Below are 21939 nucleotides of genomic sequence, written 5' to 3' on the forward strand. Positions count from 1 at the left end.
ATCTTGGATCCTGTTGTTCAGGATAGATGCCTAGGAGTGGTATGGCTGGGTCATATGAAATGTCTATGCTGAGTTTTTTGAGGAACCTCCATACTGTTCTCCAGAGTGGTTGTACTAGTTTACACTCCCACCAACAGTGGAGAAGGGTTCCTCTTTCTCTGCATCCCCTCCAGCATTTGTTGTTGCCTGAGTTCAGAGTATAGGCCATTCTAAATGGGGTGAGGTGGTATCTCAGGGTTGTTTTTATTTGCATTTCCTTTACTGCCAGTTATGTTGAACATTTCCTCATGTGTTTCTTTGCCATTTTTATTTCTTCTCCTGTGAAGTCTTTCTTTAGCTCCTTTGCCCATTTAATAATTGGTTTACTGGGTTTGGAGGGGGTTAGTTTCTTGAGTTCTCTGAAGGTGATGGATATTAAGCCTTTGTCTCTTGCTGTGCTGGTGAAGATCTTTTCCCATATAGTTGGCTGTCTTTCTAGTTTAGTGTGCAGAAACTTTTTATTTTGTAGGAGGCCCATTTGTCGAGTCTCTCCTCTATCTATTCACAAGCATCTTTAGATACAACTCTTAGTAAAAAGCATAAAATCTTTTCTCTGTTCAAGTGGTTAGTAAAATCTCAGTATAATCATTACAGATACAATATCTGGTTTTAGTGACATTACTAAATTAAACCAAAGCTTGGGAAATAATACTATTATTACTGGCTTGACACGCATCCTTCATAATTTAGAGACAATAAACATTTACAGGACAGTATCTGAAATATTTTCTACATAAACTTACTTTTCTGTCATTATAATAATATGTACTACTGTTGTTCATACAGTTTCTAATGCAATTAATGCTACAGTTTAAATCATATATATGTATAATAATAACATGTAGTATATACTTACTGATATATGGAGAAGTCAATTTTTTTTTTTTTTTTGCCAGTCCTGGGGCTTGGACTCAGGGCCTGAGCACTGCCCCTGCCTTCTTCTTGCTCAAAGCTAGCACTCTGCCACTTGGGCCACAGCGCCACTTCTGGCCATTTTGTATATATGTGATGCTGGGGAATTGAACCCAGGGCCTCACGCATACAAAGCAAGCACCCTTTGCCACTAGGCCATATCCCCAGCCCAAGTCAATATTTTAAATTAATTAAAAACTACAGAATCATAACTTACTATTCTAGTATTATTCACAATTTGAAGGGGTCTTCCATAAAAAGAAGATAAACTAAGAAGGAAGAGAAAAGAACCTTTCAAGAGTGACAGAGGGGCTCAAATGTAGAAATACAAGCTCTAACAGTTTGGCTGTTTAAAGGCTTTTGAGGGAAATAATAGACAGTTTGGCTGCATCCATCATTTGTAGCTAGCTGTATATATAAGAATTTCAAATTCAGGCTTGAAGTAACAGATATCCATCTTGATTAGTTTTTGAACTGTGTTTTGACATGATGCAAGTGATATGTTCAAAATATTTGAGTACCATATAGATTGGGTGATGGGGAAGAAATACAAGCAGGGAGATAAAATTTGGCGAAGATTTCTGCAGTGTGAGGATATGTGACAAAAGTCTGAGTCATTGTCATCACAGTGAAAATTTAAATGGATAGACAGATGTCAACAGTGTCATGTAATCAACATCCACAAGATTTGATAGAGGAAGTCTACTCTAGCCTCTTTCCAATGTAGAGCTGAAGTTATCAATGACCTGGGTGTTGGAGTTTGGTATGACATAGTCCATATGAGCCGAGAGTGTATGATGAGTATCTTGAGTATAATGGGGTTCTTGATTATGATAGGGACACATCTTAGTGCCTGTCCAGTCTTTACATGGAGTCACAAAAGCATGAATTTTGTAACCTAGTCACTTTTCATTCAAATCTCATTATCTAGATGAGCTGGAGCAAATTAATAAACTTTATCTTGTTTCTGCAAGTCCTATCAGCAGAAGTTTTGATGACTTTATTTTGGGGACTATCTGTTTAAAGATGGTAGAGCTTTGAGAGACAGAGATCGTTTCTTCCTCAGTAGTATGAGTCAGGTTTGCTTGTTTTCTGATGTAGTAAAGATGGTATCTCCCCCCAGAACCAAAAGCAGGCAAGTTTGCTTACTGCCTGTTGAAAAAGATTCAGATCCTTTGAGCTCAGGGATATACAGTTAAGATGCAAATCTTCTATGTACACAGGACCCATCTACACGCTTCTGTGTCACCCTCCACATTACTTGGTAAAGGGAAGCAACCTGAATGTCACATTCATACTACTTGCTGTGTTTGAGTCAGTGACCCTGGAGTCTAGGATCTGCAAGCAACTGCCATGAAGCTGTGGCAGGTTAATGTGTTAGCCTGCAAGAAGGTAGAAGTCCCAGCCTATTGTACATGATGTCCTCTGTCTAATGGGCTTCTGTAGAGGAAAAGGAAGATATGGAATGTCTGTGGCCCTTTGTGTGTGGTTAAGAAGCACATTTATTCCACTTTTCGCAATTGAGAAGCTGCTGAGAGAAAGTGTCTGCAGTTCTAGCAGCAATTACATCATTTCATTATGGCTGGAGAGTCTGGGGAACTCCTTTTTCTGGGAAAGATTCAGAAAGAAGAACCCCCAAAGATGTTTTTAAAGTACATTTTTATGCTCCTGGTTGCAATAGATGGTCTGTGTCCTTCACTAACTTCTCTCAAGACCAAGAAATATCTTTAGCAGAGCAACAAAGAATTGCCTGGTAGCAATTCTTTATGTATGTTACAAGGATTGAGCTAGCATGAAAGGGGTTAGCATAAGCCACTGAAGACAAAGGGCTAAAGGAGAAAATGGAAGATATTGACTCCCTAAGAGGGCCTGAGAATTTCCAGAAGGGTTTGGTGGAGGAGGAAGAGTCACCCTTGAAGTCTGTTGAGATTCTATGATGACCTTTTCCTTTATACCCAGTAGTGTGACATTCAGATACTGATCCTGGGTTAATGTTTGCAAAGATATATTCCCATCAGGAGCTCTGGTAGAGCAAGTGCATTTTGCTCTTCACTGTGGTTTGGACCTACATCTTTGTACTATAGGACAGGTCATCATTCTAGGAAATGGCGGGGGTAGGGGGGCGGCTAGATAGGGAGGAAATATCAGGATGGGCAAAGCCAGTTTCTGTTGAGCAGGTGCTTACATTCTAGACAAGGTGATAGGACATATATCATCAAAAAGGCATTAGATGAGGGAGAAAGTAGCCATATGAATACTAACAACATGGAGAAGGGGCCTTTATTTATTTTCTGCTTATCACTTTGAACTCTGAGAGTGAACTTTATCTGTGTCCAGCTTCTTTACCTAATTGATTTATTTAGTTTATTAGAAAACAGCCCAATTTGTTTTGTATCCTTGGCTTCAAGTGAAATCACTAGTGATTCCTGAAATCAACTAGAAGACACATTATCACTGACTGCTATGTGTAAGAGAATAGCCCAAATGGAACCATGGGTTCTGACTTGGCTATGCTGTCAGGAGGCAGTCCCAGCATAGGGCCAGCCATGTTGAGCTTAGCCCTCAAATACTGAAGCACAGAGCACTGGCCTCTTGTTTCTTGGAGTAAGGAAAGAATGCCCCTCCTAAAGGCAAGCCCACCTTTGTGAGGGTCTGTAGAAATTTCCCCAAATACAGACTACTTGGAACATTCCAAGTAGTCCTCAAATTCTCCCCTTCCAGAGGGGCCTAGTTGATTGGGCTCTACAACTGAAGATGTATCTGTAGCTCTTCTAGGTTAGCCAGGGTCACTATGTCTTCCACTATACAGAAGAGGCATGTTGAAAGATATACTGTTGAAAAGTTTGACTTCAGTTTTCAGATCTGCCTTTAGAATCCATGTAGAGAATACACACAAACCTTTAACACCGTCTCATCTGTCTCAGAGGGTCAAGAGCCTGGATCAGTACAGCTTCTGTGTACGGGTGCCCTCCAAGGTCAATGTGAAAGGATGATGACTGATCCTGATGCCTGCCCTTCACCTGGTCCCCTGCAGAGTGGGGCACTGGGAAAAGCACAGGAGGAAATTGACACTTAGTGCCCAGGTATAATGTAGGCTTCTACACCATTTATTTCAGACTGTAAAATACTTTTCGCTGTTCCAATGGCAAAGTGACCTCTGTGGGTTTAAAGAAAGCTGGCTGAAGCAATGAATGGTTTATTGAAAGTTCAAACTGATTTGAGGCCATCACTCATCATGGAAGTTAGAACTGATAGAGTCTAAAATTAACTCTTCTTTACCCAAGGTTTGTGGTATTATATCACTGTTTACTTCAGAGTTTGAAGAAAAATACATGTAAACTAGCTCAGATTTTTTAAAATGGTTTAACACTAAAGAGAAAGCTCATCAAAATTCAGAAATCAATCAGGCCTTAAGACAAGCAAAATGATAGGCCCAATGACAGATGAGTCATGCATAATTCAATTTTCAATCAATTTCTGTTGAAGAAATAAAGGAAAGAGAGAAGGAAGGAAGAAAGGAAGGAAGGAAGGAAGGAAGGGAAGGGAGGAAGGAGGAAGGAAGGAAGGAAGGAAGGAAGGAAGGAAGGAAGGAAGGAAGGAAGGAAGGAAGGAAGGAAGGACTGCCTCAGGCAGTTCTAGAGAAGATTGACTGCTTACTTATACCTTTCTGCCAGGATCTGATTTAACCTTACTCCATTTATTAGTCCTTTCTGATATTTCAATATCCCAAGAGAGGAATCCAAAGGCCACCCTGTGTCAGCTGTCCCTTCTCGTCCCTTAAGCAGTGGCCAGAAAGGGTTTGCCAAATGAACATAGGGCAACCCTACTGGAGCTGAGAGATTCATCGAGAAGCACAGACTAGAGAGAGCATAGTGGTTTAGGCAAATTATTTTGTATGTAACTAGGATATATATGTTAGTGGTTCAGTGAAGTGAAACTTCTTTGTTAGCTTCTTGGAGACACAGTAATACCTTCTAATTGTTCTTTCATGGCACTTGGATTGTTAAACTTGTCCCAATCGAGGAAGAAAATTATTCAATTTTGACCAGATTGGGAGATAACATGCTTGCTAGTTATTATATGCCAGGCACAGTGCTAGGAATTTTGCAGAACTGTAATTCCTCACAACCTACCCTCACAGGTAGCATTTATTATCCTTGTTTTATAGATATGTGGTTTAAACTAATGTAGTTGCAAAGTTGAAAGAGTTGAGTTGAAATTCTTCTTGAGATTGTTTGTCCAAAGACATACTTTTTCAATGTCCCTGCACTGTGTTGTAATCAGCCAATGAATCATTAATCAAAATGTTATGATAAATTTTGCAGGATAGAGCCAGGTCTCTTCCATGAGTCAGTGAGGAAAAGATGTTTTAGGAACATAACGACCAAGCAGGCATGCTGTTATGAATTGGATAATTAGTTAGGGAAAAATTAGCTCTTAATACATCCTAGGGCCAAGTGATAACAATTTATATAGTCAGTTTATAAATGAGATGGAAAGAAATGAGGTGAAAAAAAATGAAATTTTGTTAAAAACAATGTGATTTTATTTTTAATTATATAGATGTGGATTTATGCCTTCAAACCTCCATGTCTGCCCATCCTGCTTCCAGAGTCAGCCAATTGTGTACTAAAAATATTTTTAACTACTCTGTACCAAACATGTTCATATTTTTTCCCTTTGGTATTGTTCCCTAAACCTTATAACATAAGAACTGTATGCATAGCATCTATATTGTATTAGGCTTTATGATTTAAAAATCTAATATATCTAGAAATGATGTGAAACACACAGGAAGAAGTATATCAGTTATAGGCAAATTACTAGGCCAGTATATATGAAGTATTTTAGTATCTGAGCATGTTGGTATCTGGTTGGATTCTGGAATCAATCTGTTATGGATACTTAGGGGTGCCTGTGTATACTATTTTAGAAAACTAGGATGCCAATGATGTTAAGATACCTAATCATTTTATGTATCACTATGAAAGGCAAGTGCTATGACATAATTTTAAAACACCATTGATTATAAGAGGTATCTTGGATTGTGAGATGCTACAGTAGGTGGTAGGGACATGTATGCTGCATTGTACAGGAAAAGATCTGGAGTATCGTGCATATGGTCTTTTCTATGGTTTCTTTCATGTGCATGCGAATTTCCCGCAATGCCACTGTCTCCTGCTCTTCTTGACCCCACTCTCAAAGCTAGATGTAAATGGTTCCTGGCCCTAGGAGAACAGTTTTAAATCTCTTGGTGTGTTCCACAGTAGGGTTCAAGACTTGGCTCTAAGGGCTGGGGAATATGGCCTAGTGGCAAGAGCACTTGCCTCGTATACTTGAAGCCCTGGGTTCAATTCCCCAGCACCACATATACAGAAAATGGCCAGGAGTGGCGCTGTGACTCAAGTGGCAGAGTGCTAGCCTTGAGCAAAAAGAAGCCAAGGACAGTGCTCAGGCCCTGAGTCCAAGGCCCAGGACTGGCAAAAAAAAAAAAAAAAAAAAAAAAAAAGACTTGGCTCTAAGATATAATGACATAAAACACCTGTTGTATTGTTCTTGGCATTTGAAGCCTCTGCTAGAACTCCAAGGCAACAGGAAACATAATTCAGTATCAGACTGGATGAATATTACTAGCAAATAAATGAAAATTAGCAGTTGTATAATGGATGTGCATGAGAAAGTTCTAACAAGTCTAGTTCTAACAGTCAAGTTCTAACAACTTCTTTTCTACTTTTAATTTCCATCCTTCTAGAATTGACTTGTAATGGTTTTTGGAAGATTTTGTGTACTCAAAGATAATCATAAATTCTACAATAATGAGATAATCTCAATAATTTTCCCCTTAGGGAGTAAGTCTATATTTTGAAGTTTTATGTTAATAGAATTCCTGTGGTGATAAGAAATATACTTGCATATGAAACTGTAACCCCTTCATACAACATTTTGACAAGAAGTCAATTTTTTAAAAAAGAATTCCTGAGGCTATTTTTACCAGCATTATGAAGAAAATGTAATAAATATTACAGTTTTCACTCTCATTGGACATGATAAGTTTTCATTTAAGCTACTTTACTGAATTCTGTCTTGTATTAAATCAGGATGATTTTGTGTACTTTTCTCCTTTGTTTGATTTATTTAATTCCCTAGTATGGAGCAAGATTATTTTACTATTTACAAGAAATTTGAAACGTTTGCCTATTTGCCAAGAATATATCACATGACCACTGGTATAAACTGACAGCTTGTAATCATTTTAATTTATAGCTGTCTGTTCCATTTCAATCATAGCCATTAAGCCATTACCTAGTCTGCAAGAATGCTTCATGGGATGTGGCAAAAATATGTAGACACTAATGGATGATTTCCTTTCAAGATTAATAAATAAGGGGCTGGGGATATGACCTAGTGGCAAGAGTGCCTGCCTCATATATATGAGGCCTTGGTTCGATTCCCCAGCACCACATATACAGAAAATGGCCAGAAGTGGCGCTGTGGCTCAAGTGGCAGAGTGCTAGCCTTGAGCAAAAAGAAGCCAGAGACAGTGCTCAGGCCCAGAGTCCAAGCCCCAGGACTGGCAAAAAAAAAAGATTAATAAATAATAATAAATAAGTACTTTAACATAAAGCTTATCTCTTGGTTCATAATTGATAACATTTTAGTTACTATTCTTCAAATGGTTATAAGACAGGGAAATAGTGCTGTGGTTTTAGTATGTTCCCAAAGTTTGTGTATTGAAATCTAAGCCCTAATGAAATAGTATTGAGCCAGCTCAAACGTTATCAGGGCTCTATCATCACAAGTAGATTAATGCTACTACTGTAGAAGTGGATGAGTTGTCACAGTAATACACATCTCTTAAAGGATAAGTTCAGCAGGCATGTGGGAGCATTTGACAGGTTTTTTAAGGCCTGCCTGCTTTTTAAAGTTCTTCACTAGTGGTAAAACTAAGGGAATTAATTATCTTTAAGACAACTCTGTGTGTTATTGCACTTAAAGGTAATAAAACAGCTGTCCTTTTGTTCCAAATACTCTGGTAGCAGAATTACAATATTTGTTCATGATCCTTCTTGGTGCACATACTATGGTGCTCTGTTTAAATCAATGCTAGATCTGGGTGCAAACCAGCAAAATTATTTTTTAGATGAGAGGTCTCCTTTCTCCAGCTCCTGTTTGCCTTTGTTCCTGGAAAAGGGGCTTCTGGGATGTGTGGTAGATGAAAGCACTATCTACTGAGTTTCTTCAGCATAGCTGCTCCACATTCCTCGGGTGACTACATCCAAACTCGAGAAAGCCTTGGTCTTTTAACTTGTGGTCTTAGATTGTCTGGGTCCATTCACATGGTGTGCATTCAGGTGACAAGTTCATGCATCATGCACTTGGGGTTATGAGTTCTGAGGGAGGAGTTTTTTGTCTGTCTACTCAGCACTGTGTTTCAAGTGCTGAACATTCCTGTGCAGATGGGAAGAAGGAATTCACCACTAGTTTACCTGTCAAGATTTGCAGCTATGTGAGGGCAGATTTACCCAGGGGACTCAGATTAAACTCTTTTCATTTTTATTTATTTATTTATTTATTTAATTTTATGGAACTTTGGTTTTAATATAAATGTCTTTCCTTCTTTCCTTTCTCCCTTTCCTCCCTCCCTCCTTTCCTCCCTCCCTCCCCCTCCCTTCCTCCCTCCCTCCCTCCCTCCCTTCCTTCCTTCCTTCCTTCCTTCCTTTCCCTCCCTTCCTCCCTCCCTCCCTCCCTCCTTCTTGCTCTCTCTTTCTCCCTTCCTTCCTTCCTTCCTTCCTTCCTTCCTTCCTTCCTTCCTTCCTTCCTTCCTTCCTTCCCCTCCCTCCCTCCCTCCCTCCCTCCCTCCCTCCCTCCCTCCCTCCCTTCTCTCTTTCTCTCTTTCTCTCTTTCTCTCTTTCTCTCTTTCTCTCTTTCTCTTTTCTCTCTTTCTCTCTTTCTCTCTTTCTCTCTTCTTTCTTTCTTTCTTTCTTTCTTTCTTTCTTTCTTTCTTTCTTTCTTTCTTTCTTTCTTTCTTTCTTTCTTTCTTTCTTTCTTTCTTTCTTTCTTTCTTTCTGTTTGTCATGGAGCTTAAACTCTGGGCCTGGGTGCTGTCCCTGAGCTCTTTTGCTCTAGGCTAGCACTCTACCACTTTGAGCCACAGCTCCACATACTGTTTTCCAGTGGTTAATTGGAGATAAGAGTCTCCTGGACTTTCCTGATCCTGAGCTGGCTTGGAACATCAATCCTCTTATCTCAGCCTCCTGAGTATCTAGGATTACAGGCATGAGCCATTCTGCCTGGCTATAAATTTCTTTACAGATGTATGTTTCAATTCTATCTTGGTTGGTTATAGAAGCTTTCTAGCTTTTTTTCCTCTGTTAAATTATTCACATTTTTATACTGTAAGACAGATGGCCTAGTCATGGTTAAACTGATTTATGGAAGAAATGTTGTAAAATAGCACATTAAATTCCTCTCCTTGGGTGGGCTTGTATCACACAGGTAAACACAATGAATGCATGTGATCATGGTGAACTGGGTGAAGATGGCTTTCCATACTCTGTCTTTCCAGTTGGTCTTCAGAGTATTCTATTCTTTCTTTTCTTGGAGCTCATCACCTATTTGGAAAACTTATTTTTTTTTTGAATTTCTCATTGGTTTTCCATGGCACATTTACTCATTGTGTCTAAGCCTCTAAACTACAAAAATAGAAGTTGGCTAAATTCACTTTTTAAAAGTTGATTTATGTTTTATCAATTATGCTTAAAGGTTTGTTGGAGAGTGAACCATTACAAGGAAGAGATGAGGACGCAGTAGCCAGTGCTGATTTCTCCAGCATGCTCTCTGAAGAGGAGAAGGAAGAGCTCAGGGCAGAATTAGTTCAGGTATGAGTAGTAATCTTCCTATCATTGCTATTTCCATCTTCACTTCGCAATTATGTTGTCATTCATTCAGTAAGATGCAATAAATGAGTACATTTCAAAATGAACTGTTTTTTTCCAAGGTATTTTTATAATGCTAATTTTCCATCTCTTGTTGGTAAAATGAAATGCTGTGCTCTTTAATCAACAGTATTTAGTAGTGTTAATTTTGCACTTCTTTTCAATTTGGTGATACGATAGACTTGCTAAATCACTTACAAACCTGACCAGAGAAAATTTTCTTTTTTTTAAAGAGTAGTTCTTGTTTCAGGTCAACTTAGTATTCACCAGAGTCTTAGAAATTTGTTTTGTTCTAAATGAAAAAGTCTGAAAATGACTGGACATATACTTGTACAGAATAAAGGTTTAAGAGTAGAGAGGAAAGCTATAATTAATTTGGCTTATTTAGATCTTGTGGAACTTCCTTGGGGACCTGTCATAGAAGAAATGAGATATTACTAGTCTCCCCAACATTACTTCCCCTCCCCAGACTCTGGTAAACACTGGCAACTATAGGCCTACTCTGTACTGCACTTCTACAAGATCAGCCTCTTTAGAACAAAGAAACGTGTGAAGATGATGTGGCATTCCTTTCTGTGTGCCTGCTATTGCTGTAATTTCACTTTAGAATGGAAGAGTAGGCCTTTTCCCTTTGGTAAACATTTTTTAAAAAATGGCTTGGTAAGTACAACACCTACATCAAATAATCCGGATGCCTAGCTTGGTCTACACATGGCCACTGCTTGGCTACATATGCTAGTGTACAAGAACCAAAGTTGACCTTAATAGACAATGGGCAAAATCCACCTAGTCTTCTGGCCCCAAATGAGAATGGTTTATAACTTGTTTATGTCTACTGCAGTATCTAGAAGTTATGCTGTGCAGACTAGTGTTAGCTAGCTGACTCTATGCCAAAACTCACATTCTCACAGGCAAAGTTAAAGTTTAAGCTCAGATATAATCTCTTTTAACAGACCAACTACCATAAAATACCTTGACTCACCCATCCACCAATATCAGTTTGCTTTTGTGAATGTTGTATTATCTGAAAGATCAGCACTGAACTTATTTTACCGATGTAATAAGAAAGAAAAAGCATTGGTGTTAAGATATTCCAGTTTCTTTTGGTCACAACATTAAGCTCCCACAAAGTTTTGATCTCTAAGACTTTTGGAGCCTGATCTGAAGATAGCCATGTTTTCATCCTTTGGAAAGAGCATTAGGCTTCAGTGCATCCTGTCTCTTATTTTTTGGCTTCCTCAGAGATGAATTTCCACGGGTTGTCACAGTTAGCAGCCTGACTTCAGAAGAATTTGGGCATAGCTGTCTTCCCTCGGGCTAGTGAAGAGCCAAGCAAACACAAGTGTGTCCTGGCAGCTTTTCCTCTCTCATTCCTATTTCTTCTCTCCCTGCCACTGCCACCCTGCTTTGTGCTTTTCTTTCCTACATCTGCTTTCCCTACTTTTTACAAGCACTTGTATACTGATACACACGCATGTACACATGCAGGAAATCAAGTCCTCTCCACATCACAGATGCATTCAGATTTGACCTCCAGTCCTAGGATTTCATTACAACAGGATACACCGAGATTCATCTCAGAAATTTCACCACTTGCCTGATGATATACTGAGGTATCCTTGAGACAACTCAGTGTCTGTGTCTCAACTCTCACAGACATTCTGCCTAGACCCCTGGTTAAAGGTAACTCCTCTCTGTAGCAGGGAAGATGTCATGTTAGCTACTTGAGTACAACTTTCTCCACAGGCCAGTCTATTGTCTGTCTGCCTTTGTTTCAGGCACTGGGGTGTGGCAAGATCTTTGTATATAAGGATTTCTTATCTTTGATCACTTTACCATAAAGATATCTTGGGTGTGCCAGGTGTATCTAGTGTCTGCCTTGATTCTCTCCTCTTCTTAGTTCCCTATCCTTTTATTGCCTTCTAGCTCTTCTTCTGTATTCATCCCTTCTCCACTGTACCCACTTGGGGATTGAACCACTCAGTTGTTAATATCCTCCTGAGGAGGCCCTCAGGCTTTGAGCAATGTCCTATCTTCACTCACTCGCACAGCCTAATCATGTTTGTGTGCTTATCAAGCACTGGACATAAGAAGGCATTTCCTGTTAGTGAGAGATACCACAAAACATAACCATATCAGAAACTTTGCCTTGAGTGAATTCAGTCTTTTACAAGATAAGTCTCTTTCAACCCAACTTAATCTTCAGCTCCTGTGCTCTTGTGTGTGCTCTTGTAATTAGCTTATTTTGTAGCTTAAACACATATTTAACTTATAAATAACAGAAGTAAAATATGCATTTTTAATAAATCTTATCAGTCTATCAGAAAGTACTGTTCTCTTTCAAATATTTGTTCTGTTTTATTACCAGCTGCTTTTCTGGTTTTTAAACATCTATTTTTTTCTAATGCTTGATCAAAAATTCTGCATGACTGTCATTCCTCATCCACCTTAATTTCACTAAGCTGCATTCCACATTCTTAGCTTTTGGAAAAATGAAGTATTGGCATAAAAAATGTCAGATGTGATTATATAACAACCTAATGCTGTATTTGCCCCCTAGATAAAATGACTCAAAGAAAATTAAGTATTAATAGGAGTGGGAAAATACCAGAAAGCTATCAATTAGGCAAATTCTGTTTTCATGCTTCCTCTGTTTTTCTTTTGGCTCTTTTCTCTTCATTTAGTGTGAGGTTTCCCTAGAACGCACAATTCTGTCAAGTTGCTGTCTCTTAGAATTGCAAAGTTGGTTTAAATTCTGAGCCTTTCTCTTTCAGTTCCTTTCTGAAGACTTTTTGTTCTTTCTAGACTGAGATAGTGAACAGCTCACTTATATGTTCATAACTCATAACTTTTATCAGTATGGCCTATCCAAAGAGACTGGAACTTTAATTTTAGTTCTTGGTGACTGTCACTCAAATGTAGCAATAGCCAGAAGAGGCAAACTTTGGAGCAGTACTTGTAATATACTAAATGCTAAACACTGTACTGATGATCAGTTCATCACAGCATTTCTTCTGGGATCTTGTTATACATTTCATATAGTCTCCTAGATAAAACAAGATGATAAATTATCTGTTTGCAACATAAATTTTACAGCAAAGTTATTATTATCTATCTCACTATCTAACTAGATAATGGATTAGATTAGTTTAATGATTAGATTGTTATTCAGTTAAATAACAATCTAATACTTATCTAAGAATCTAATCAGCTCAGTTAATTTGCTTATCTTGGAATTTATATCAAGGTAAGTTTATTAAACATAAAATTAACCATTTCAAAGGGAATAAACATACCACATTGTATCGCCACAACCTCAATCTGATTCCAGACACGTATTTTGTCTCCCTAAAAGGAAATCACTCATACTCAGCAGTTGCTGTTGATCTCAACTCAGTCTCAGACAACCACTAGTCTGTCTCTATGGAGTTACCTGTCCTGAGTCCTTCAGAGAAATGAAGTCATACAATATGTGACCTCTTTTGCCTGCTTCCTTCACTTAACTTAATGCTTTTAAGCTTCATCTGTATTATAGCATTCTCAGTTCTTTATTTCTTTTTATGGCTAAATAATATTCTATTGACTATAAATGCTCCAGTTGTCTTACTTGTTCATTGTTACGTGAACTAAAATGTAGAGAAGGTGGTCACACACTTATGCCTGTAATCCTAGCTATTCTAAAGCCTGAGATTCAGAGGACTAAGGTTGAAAAACAGTCCAGACAGAAAAGTTCACTAAATCCCCATCTCCAAAAATAACCAGCAAAAAGCAAAGCTAGAGGTGTGGCTTAAGCAGTAGTGAACCAGCCCGCCAAGTATAAGGCCATGAATTCAAACCCCAATCTTACCAAAAGGAAAGCTAAATCAAGTCTAGTGAAAGAATGTTAGTGGCTGCCTGCTAAGTTAGAAGGAAAATGAGAGAAGAAATTATAAAGAGCACTTCGGGAGGTGATACCTATGTTTATTGCCTTGATTATGGTAATGGCTGCACAGCTGGATAAATATGGCAAAATTTAACAAATCTCATATTCCAAATATATGCGGTCTATTGGATGGCAATCAAATTGTTCAAGAACGAATGAAAGACATAATTTATAAAGTAAAATGTACATTACAGAACCAGTTTTGCTCAAAAATAATTTTATGTACAGCCTTTGACCATTTGGACACATAAAAGCCAGGAAAAAATGGTGGCTGTTTTCTAATAGGTTACAGTTGTTTTAATTTTTATGTTCTTATTTATATTTTGGTGTGTAATCTGAATTTTGTTTTACTTTGTTTTAGAGACAGGGATTCCCAGTGTAGCTCAGACTACACTGGAACTTATGATGCCCCCACCTTGGCCCCCTGAGTGCTAGGAATGTAGGCCCGCAATGCTACACCCAGCGCAATATGAATGCTGTTCACAAGGAGCACTGGCTATTTTTATAACACCAAAAACTACAACTTCTATTTCTAGCTTCAGCTATTAGATTATTATACATATAGAAGAAACTTTTGGTGATACCAAAGCTAAGGCTATGCAGACTTGATGCATATACTTAGTTTTAGGGAATGTACTCTTTGGTCTAACATTTTGCCTCACTATTTTTTTCTCCTACCTGTAGCTAGAAGACGAAATCACGACATTACGACAAGTCTTGTCAGCCAAAGAAAGACATCTGGTTGAGATCAAACAAAAGCTCGGCATGAATCTGATGAACGAATTAAAGCAGAACTTTAGCAAAAGCTGGCATGACATGCAAACCACTACTGCGTAAGTAAGACTACAGCAAAGCAAGGTTTCAAAACTTTGGGTAGCTTGCTATCTCTTCATCCTTCTTTTGTGTTCATTTGTTTTACTTACAAGGCCAACTTCTTCCTTGGAGTGAAGGAAAACATATTTTCTCTAGAAGCAAAGTAGAGCTGTGAACCATCATTAAAATGTCGCAAATAAAGCCAACTCTTAAAAAAAAAATTCATACCATAAAAATGCATTGGCTAAATCTAATTCCATTCAACTACTTCTATGGAGTTTTATAGTTTACATGTTTACTTTTGTCTTTTCTAATAATTTACATATTTTCCTGTCAATTATTCTTGTGCCAAAAGGAGGCAGGTTCTCACATATATGAGTGATTTTTGTTTGTTTGTTGAGGGCTACAAACTGATGGGGAACCCAGAATGCTCTCAACCTTAGCCCAAATTCATCAAGACATTTTTGCCTTCAGGTTGTGCATTGTCTTCCCTATTTCCACTCATTAGATTGTAAAGATATTACATTTTAATATGTACATGAAAGACAGTTTTTCTCTTTGAAGTACATTTTACCTGAGTATAAAGATACCAAAGATTAGAAACAGATATCACAGATTTGACAGCAATTGTTTCCACTTCTCAGGAGGCCAATTTTGCCTGCTAATTCCTAAGAACTAACATGTAAGGCTTTTTTTTTGGTCCTATGTGAAGATTTTGTTTTGCTTTTTGTTGGTCATGGCGTTGGAACTCTGGGCCTGGGTGCTGTCCCTGAGCTCTTCAGCTCAAGGCTAGCACTCTACCATTTGATCCACAGCACCACTTCTGGTTTTCTGGTGGTTAATTGGAGATAAGCGTTTTCACTGACTTTCCTGCCCGTGCTGGCCTTGAGCCATGATCTGTGAAGATGTTCTTTGTATGAGGAGTCCGAGGTCTCCAAAGGGTGGCTGCTTTGGTTTCCATGTGAACAGAGAATGTTTTCCTGACTTTGCCTTTCTCTGGGCTTCTCTTCTTGTGTACCCACAAGATTCCACGAACAGAGTCAGGGCACAGCCTAGAGTGAGATGGGAATACAGCCAGGGAGCGCCTAAGTTTATCTCTGAAGGCTAAGCAACTTTCTCCAACTTGACAATAACAATCTGTGTGCACCAGATTAAATTTTATTCCACACCATGTTATAAACCATCCTGAAAAGGGCAGCTGAATATTAGATCCTGGTTTAAATAAGCTTATTTGCCATTGATTGGGTCTTTCCATATTAGCGCTTTTGTGGCTAATACCAATGAGTGGCCATGATGGTGTGTGGCTGAACCACCTCCAGTTCCCTAGGTCTGATTGCTTTTGCATTTAGTTCAGGTCTCTAGGCTTCATGTTATACTGATCTCTAGGTATAAGAACAGTGGGTCTTTCCTCTTGGCCTCCCTAATCACAGCAGGGATAAGTATGCCTCCAAATAGGGACAGGGATGCTGTGTTTCTGAAGGGATTGTAAGGGAACAGAAATATCTGTGCAAGGCTGTGTCCACTGTGCTTGGTGTGACAGAGGCAGAAGTGAGAAGCATATTCATCCTGGAACTTGGAGTGAGCACAAGGTATATTCACAAATGACTTCTGGCCTCTTCACATAGGGAAGAATATAACGTTTGTCTATTCCCATGTCTGAAAAGCAAATTGGTAGTGTGGCCAGGGAGTCTACCTAGGGAAAAGCTTCTGGATGGATGAATACAGCAGATTTATTCCCTGTGCTGATGGACCTGACGGTATCCCCAAGAAGACAGTTGCATTTTGTTTGCAAGTGAAATAACTGTGAAAAGTATAGGAAAGAAAACACAGTATATTAGGGGAATGTGAAGGAGGAAATTGAGTTGTGCCTGGGTCCTAGGGGAGGTTTCTTGTGTAAGCAGAGCTCTGAAGGAGTCAGAATGTAGTCATGACAAGAGGGACAAGTGGAAATTTGTGGGCAGTGACACAACCCAGTGAAGGCTCAGGCAGGGGAGAAGTTTTCTTCTTATAAAGAAAGCATTTAATCAACCAATGGTGTTGAAATAGGAAAAAGGGACAGAGGCTTTGAACTAGTCCCATGGCCTCAGTTATTCTTCATATACAGTGACCAGAAAGCCATAAAGAAGTCTTACCCAATCATTTATTCAAGAAGCATTAAAGAGTGTCTACTATTGGGCATTAAGATACTGGGGTAAATCTAGTCCTTAAGGATAATAGGATTCAACAAAGATGGACAGGATTCCTATGTGATTCCCTATTAAAAGAAGAAAGAGCAGGAAGCAAGAAATGCAGTGGAGACAGACGAATATTCTTGAAAGTTCTGTAGTGACAACAGCATAAAGTGATGTGCAGAGAGGATCAAAGCTGCTGAGATTCAGGCCCAGGCATGGAAATCCTGTCCTGGGTCTTCAGCGGAGGCTTCAGTGGCAAAAAAGAATGATCTAGGGGAATATCTAGAAGAGTGGAATAATGAAGTGGGGGGAAACTTAATTCTGGGGCGATAGAAGTCTGTCACATTAGTGATCTTAGTAATTCAGAATTGTGTCTTGCCAAGTGTAGAGAAATGAACTGGATGCCCTTGTTTTCATCACTAAGGAACATAACATGCTTTTGGAGGTCTGTGCCATCCATGTCTCCTCATGTGTCTCAGCCTTTCTGTGAGTGAGCACAACTCCCATTTTCTACACAAGCTTTTTGCCTTCTTCACTTATCATGTAAACCCTAAAGGATTTCCTGCAATGCATTGCACACACGGTTCTTCATAAATATGGATGCCCAATTTCCTAGGAATTACAGTTTAATAAATCAATACGGTCAAAAAAATGAATTATCTAGGAGAGAGCTTTCCAGTTGAGGAAAAGTTGCTCAAAGAGCCTGAGGTGAGAACTAGTTTATGAAATCTCTTGTGTGGAGAAATTAGTCAGGGGAATGAAGTCTCGGCCTGTGGGGTTCCTTAGTGAGAGTTTTATAAGGGCTTTTGAAGCTATTGGAAGGTATCATTTATGACTGACCTTTCAAAATATCATGCTGGTTACTTAGTGTATTGCGTTGTCCGGAGGTATGAGTAGAAACTGGGAAATTACTTAGGAGGTAATTGTTCTGTTTCAGGTGGGTGATGATATGAGGAAGAGGCATGGGACAGAGAGGGTAGAATTTGGAAGTCATTCTCACAGAATGTCCCAGTGGCTTGGAGGTTGATGGTGAGGCAAGCAGAGAAATCAAATGTGACTCTGAAGTCTTTGCTTAGACAACTTGGTGACTGTTAGTGACATTTATTGCAGCGAGAACATGGAGTTGAAATCAAGGCTTAGCTGTATCTTTGAACTGGCACTGTGTCTAGTGATCGTAGTGAGGACTCAATGAACTCATTTTTGCTCAATCCCTTTTCTTGAGTAGGTCTATCAATCACATAAATTCAAGAGAAGGGCTTTCTCCCTTTTTCCCACTGGGTAGATAGGATAGAGGAGGGTCTTAATCATATCTGGTGAGGAGTGAGAACAGAATCTTTATCTGTTTGAATGGTATAAATTCTGGGGCTCTGTTAGTGTTTATGACTTCCATTCCAAGATGAGATTTAGACTTCTCATGATAAAAGAATATATATTTGGACATGAAGGAATGAGGAGCTGTGGCTGGATTAGTTGGGTAGAATTTCAAAGCACTGGGATGTGCATGATTCCCAGAGGTAATACTTTGCATACTGATTAAGCCATCATGACCTATTTAGTTTGATTCATAAAGAAAAGAAAGTTTATGGTATGTTAATGAAGATTTTGGCATATTTTCCTCTGCGGTTGGATTCAAACTGGAATAGGACTGACCCATTAAGTAGGAATAATTACATGGCCAATGCAAATGATCTCCTTTCTAGAAAGAGTCAAGAGTCCAAGAATATAGAAGAAGCAGGTCAGGGCAGCATCTGTGCGCAAGGTTTGTTGTCATGCTTTTTCTTGTCAGTCTTTTGTGTACCTAGCCTTGAGAGAATTTAAAAACATACAAAAATGATAATTCTTTTTTGTTTTCTTCTACTGTTATTGTTGTCTTTATGTATGGGAAAGGCAAAGAATGGGGGATGGCTTTGGAGCAAAGAAGGGATCCTAATTCTAAATCTCAGACCATAGGGCAGGAATACATTTTATTTCTACATAATGCTGTGCTTTTCTCACTTCCAAATGCACTGATTTCACTTTCCAATGCACTTGTCTAGATCTGCTCTCCTGAACCAATTACTACTTTGGGTGGTATGCAAGTATACGTGAATGTATTAACTGAAAGATGGTCGATCCAGAGGAGAACTCAAATAGTATAATTCCCTAGAAAGGCTAAGTCAGAGGTCAGACAAATAAACACCAGGAAACAGATACTTGAAAGGAGTAGGATGAGATCAAGGGGGTAGATAAAGAGAAGAAGATGGAGAAGATCAAGGGGGTAGATGAAGAGAAGATGGGGAAGCTCCAGGGGGTAGATGAAGAGAAGAAGATGGGGAAGAATACAGTAAAAAATTCAATGTCTATCCTACAAAACTAAGAAAAATGAGGACAGTGGTAGGATGAGAGGGTTGGATGAGAATATTCAAAGTGGTGATGTTGATAAGATGCATTATATTCATAAGTTGTTTTGTTGAATGGCAATAATAAAAAGATTTAAATAATAATAATAAGCATATTAGAAGGCCTGTGTGAGCATGCCTAGAAGAGAAGTTCAGATAAAGTACTGTGGAAATGTAGAGGAAGACAAACTGAAAAATACTTCAGAGAATTTTCCTAAGAACAGGATATTGAAGCTCAGTCTGAGATGGAAGGTACAATGGATGGATGATTACTTCATGTGGAATTAGCGTTATGATAGAGGTAGGAAATCTACGAGATCTTTTTAATGAGTATCAAGAGCAAGGTATGCATGGACAAACAGTGGGAAATAAAGCTGAACATGTAACTATGTTTAAATTACTGACAGTTTAGAATAGTATGAAGCAGGATTTGGACTTTATTCAGCAGGTCTTTAGGAAAAATATTTAAGATATGAAGATAGGAGATACGTGTGGATGTCATTGTAAATGCCTGGATACAAACTAAATAAATATTTTCAAGAAAAAAAAATGTAGGGTTTCTGCTCAATTCCACTTTTGTGGTGAAGATCTGCCCACTCATCTCTGGGATTATGTATATAAATTCTTCCTGGATTCAGATTTAATGTCCTGACTTTCTTTCTGACCAGTCGTTATCAGCCTGTTATCCCCATGATGTGACGTCATTTTCTTCCTAAACCTGTTTCAAAAAGGGAATTTCCAAAAGAAGAAGAGGTGAGAGAAGGAAGATAAATGTTTTCATGACGATTGTAAAAGACAGCATTGCTTACCATGGTTCTCTTTTCCTTCTAGTTACAAGAAAACGCACGAAACCCTAAGTCACGCAGGGCAGAAGGCAACTGCAGCTTTCAGCAATGTTGGGACAGCCATCAGCAAGAAGTTTGGAGACATGAGGTATGTGGGAAAGAACCACAGCATCCTGCCAAGGGAGCATTGCCTACGACTGGCTGGTCTTGCCTTTGGTGGATAAAAATGATATTAATTGTTGTCAAACCTAAAAAATTATTTTAAGACATTTTTTGCTTGAAGGTCTACCAAGGGGCCTAGTTCAAAAAGCATCCTTACCACTGGTAAAAGTAGAAGATTGAGGATGATGAGGGATTTTTTTTCTTTTAAAGCAGCATATGCTAAACATTTTAGTCTTGTTTTTCTTTTCTTTTGTTTTTAGTGTTGTTGTTGGTCATGGGGCTTGAAGTCAGGGCCTGGGCACTGTCTCTGAGCTCTTTTGCTCAAGGCTAGCGCTCTACCACTTTGAGCCACAATGCCACTTCAGCTTTCTGGTGGTTAATTGGAGATTAGCGACTCACGGACTTTCCTGCCTGCCTGGGCTGGCTTCGAACTACAAACCTCAGATCTCAGTCTCCTTAGTAGCTAGGATTATAGGTGTGAGGCACTGGCACTGAGCTTTTAATCTTGGTTTAAAGGATAAATTAATGTATGCATTCAGTGGAATATGCTGTGGTAAACTCATCTAGGTTACATTTTTTATACAGTTAGCTGGGGTTTGTTTCTGTGCTAAATACAAAACCACATATTCTTTCATTTTAAAAAGGCACCATTGGGGTTTTCCTTCTACTCATTGTTTTTCTTCTTTAGCAATTTATTATCAATACGTTCATTTTTTTTTACATCTTCATTTTTAATGGCCCAATTATATCTTGTATATAGTGGTTGCAAATATTTTAAACAAGTACCTTCCACATTATAGTTACTTTCAGCATTTCATTGCTACAATAAAACTAGTGTGAACACAGAGTAGATTTTCAATTATGAACCAGATATCTTCACTATAGATACCAGGAAAAAATGTTTTCTTGCCACTTTTATATATAACAAAGTTATCTTGTTTAGTTTTTACTCTCATATCTGTTGCTTGTTTAAATATCTGTTAACTGATTTTGAAGTTGGCCGATATCCTTCAGGAGATTTTCTCAGTTAAGTAAGGATATGCATCAATATATGTGCATTGCTTTAGCTTCAATTTTCCTAATTCTGTGCTGTTATAGCAATTGAAATTCTTCAGAGAAAGCATGATGAGGTTAACCTGGTAAATTATTACTTACCTTTCATTTGATTACAAGGAAAGTTGCAAGTCATTTTAGTGGCTTTGAACCACTTATGTAAATTTATTAAACAGTCTCTTACCATAGGAAAGACCAGGCTGTGTGCCCATAGTACACACCTATAATCCCAGCTATTCAAGAGGATGAGATACAAGGCTCCTGGTTCAAAGTCAGCCAGGGCAGATGAAACTGAGACACATATCTCCTATTAAAAAGCAAAAAGCCAGAAGTGGAGGTATGGATCAAGTGGTTGAGCACAAGTCTTGGGGGGAAAAAAGCCAAGCAAGAGCCCAAAGGTCCTAAATTCAAACCCTAGTACTGGCCCAAGAAAGAAAGGCAGAGAGAGGAAGGAAGGAAAGGAGGAAGGGAGAAACGAAGGAAAAGAGGGAGGGAGGGAGAGAGGGAGGGAAAGAGGGAGGAAGAAAACAAAACAACAACAGGAAAGACTATATTGCTGTTTAATATCTGAGGAATTATAATTTGCTATGTTTACAAAATTGTTCTGTACATCTATAGTTTAAAATTTTCCCTTCAACACTGAGATTATCATATAATGCTGTCACCCAGAATTCCTCCATCTGTGAGGACCCCTTCCAGCTACCTCTGAAGCTCATTTAATATTCCTTTCTGAGGTTTTGCCTTAGTGGGACTTTGGTGACAGTCCTC

General features: G+C 38.7%; 1 protein-coding gene across 7 annotated transcripts in view; it reads left to right on the forward strand.

Moving 5' to 3' along the window:
- Tpd52l1 (TPD52 like 1) overlaps positions 1-21939 on the forward strand; it is a 77956-nt gene that overhangs the window by 42636 nt on the left and 13381 nt on the right. For all 7 annotated transcript variants that reach the window (XM_048354020.1, XM_048354018.1, XM_048354019.1 and 4 more), the window contains exons 2-4: positions 9715-9830; positions 14494-14642; positions 20003-20104. In XM_048354020.1, the coding sequence (XP_048209977.1) occupies positions 9715-9830; positions 14494-14642; positions 20003-20104 (367 nt within the window). The remainder of the gene's footprint in view (positions 1-9714; positions 9831-14493; positions 14643-20002; positions 20105-21939) is intronic.

The sequence above is a fragment of the Perognathus longimembris genome, chromosome 9 (genome assembly GCF_023159225.1).
Source record: "Perognathus longimembris pacificus isolate PPM17 chromosome 9, ASM2315922v1, whole genome shotgun sequence".
Classification (NCBI taxonomy): domain Eukaryota; kingdom Metazoa; phylum Chordata; class Mammalia; order Rodentia; family Heteromyidae; genus Perognathus; species Perognathus longimembris.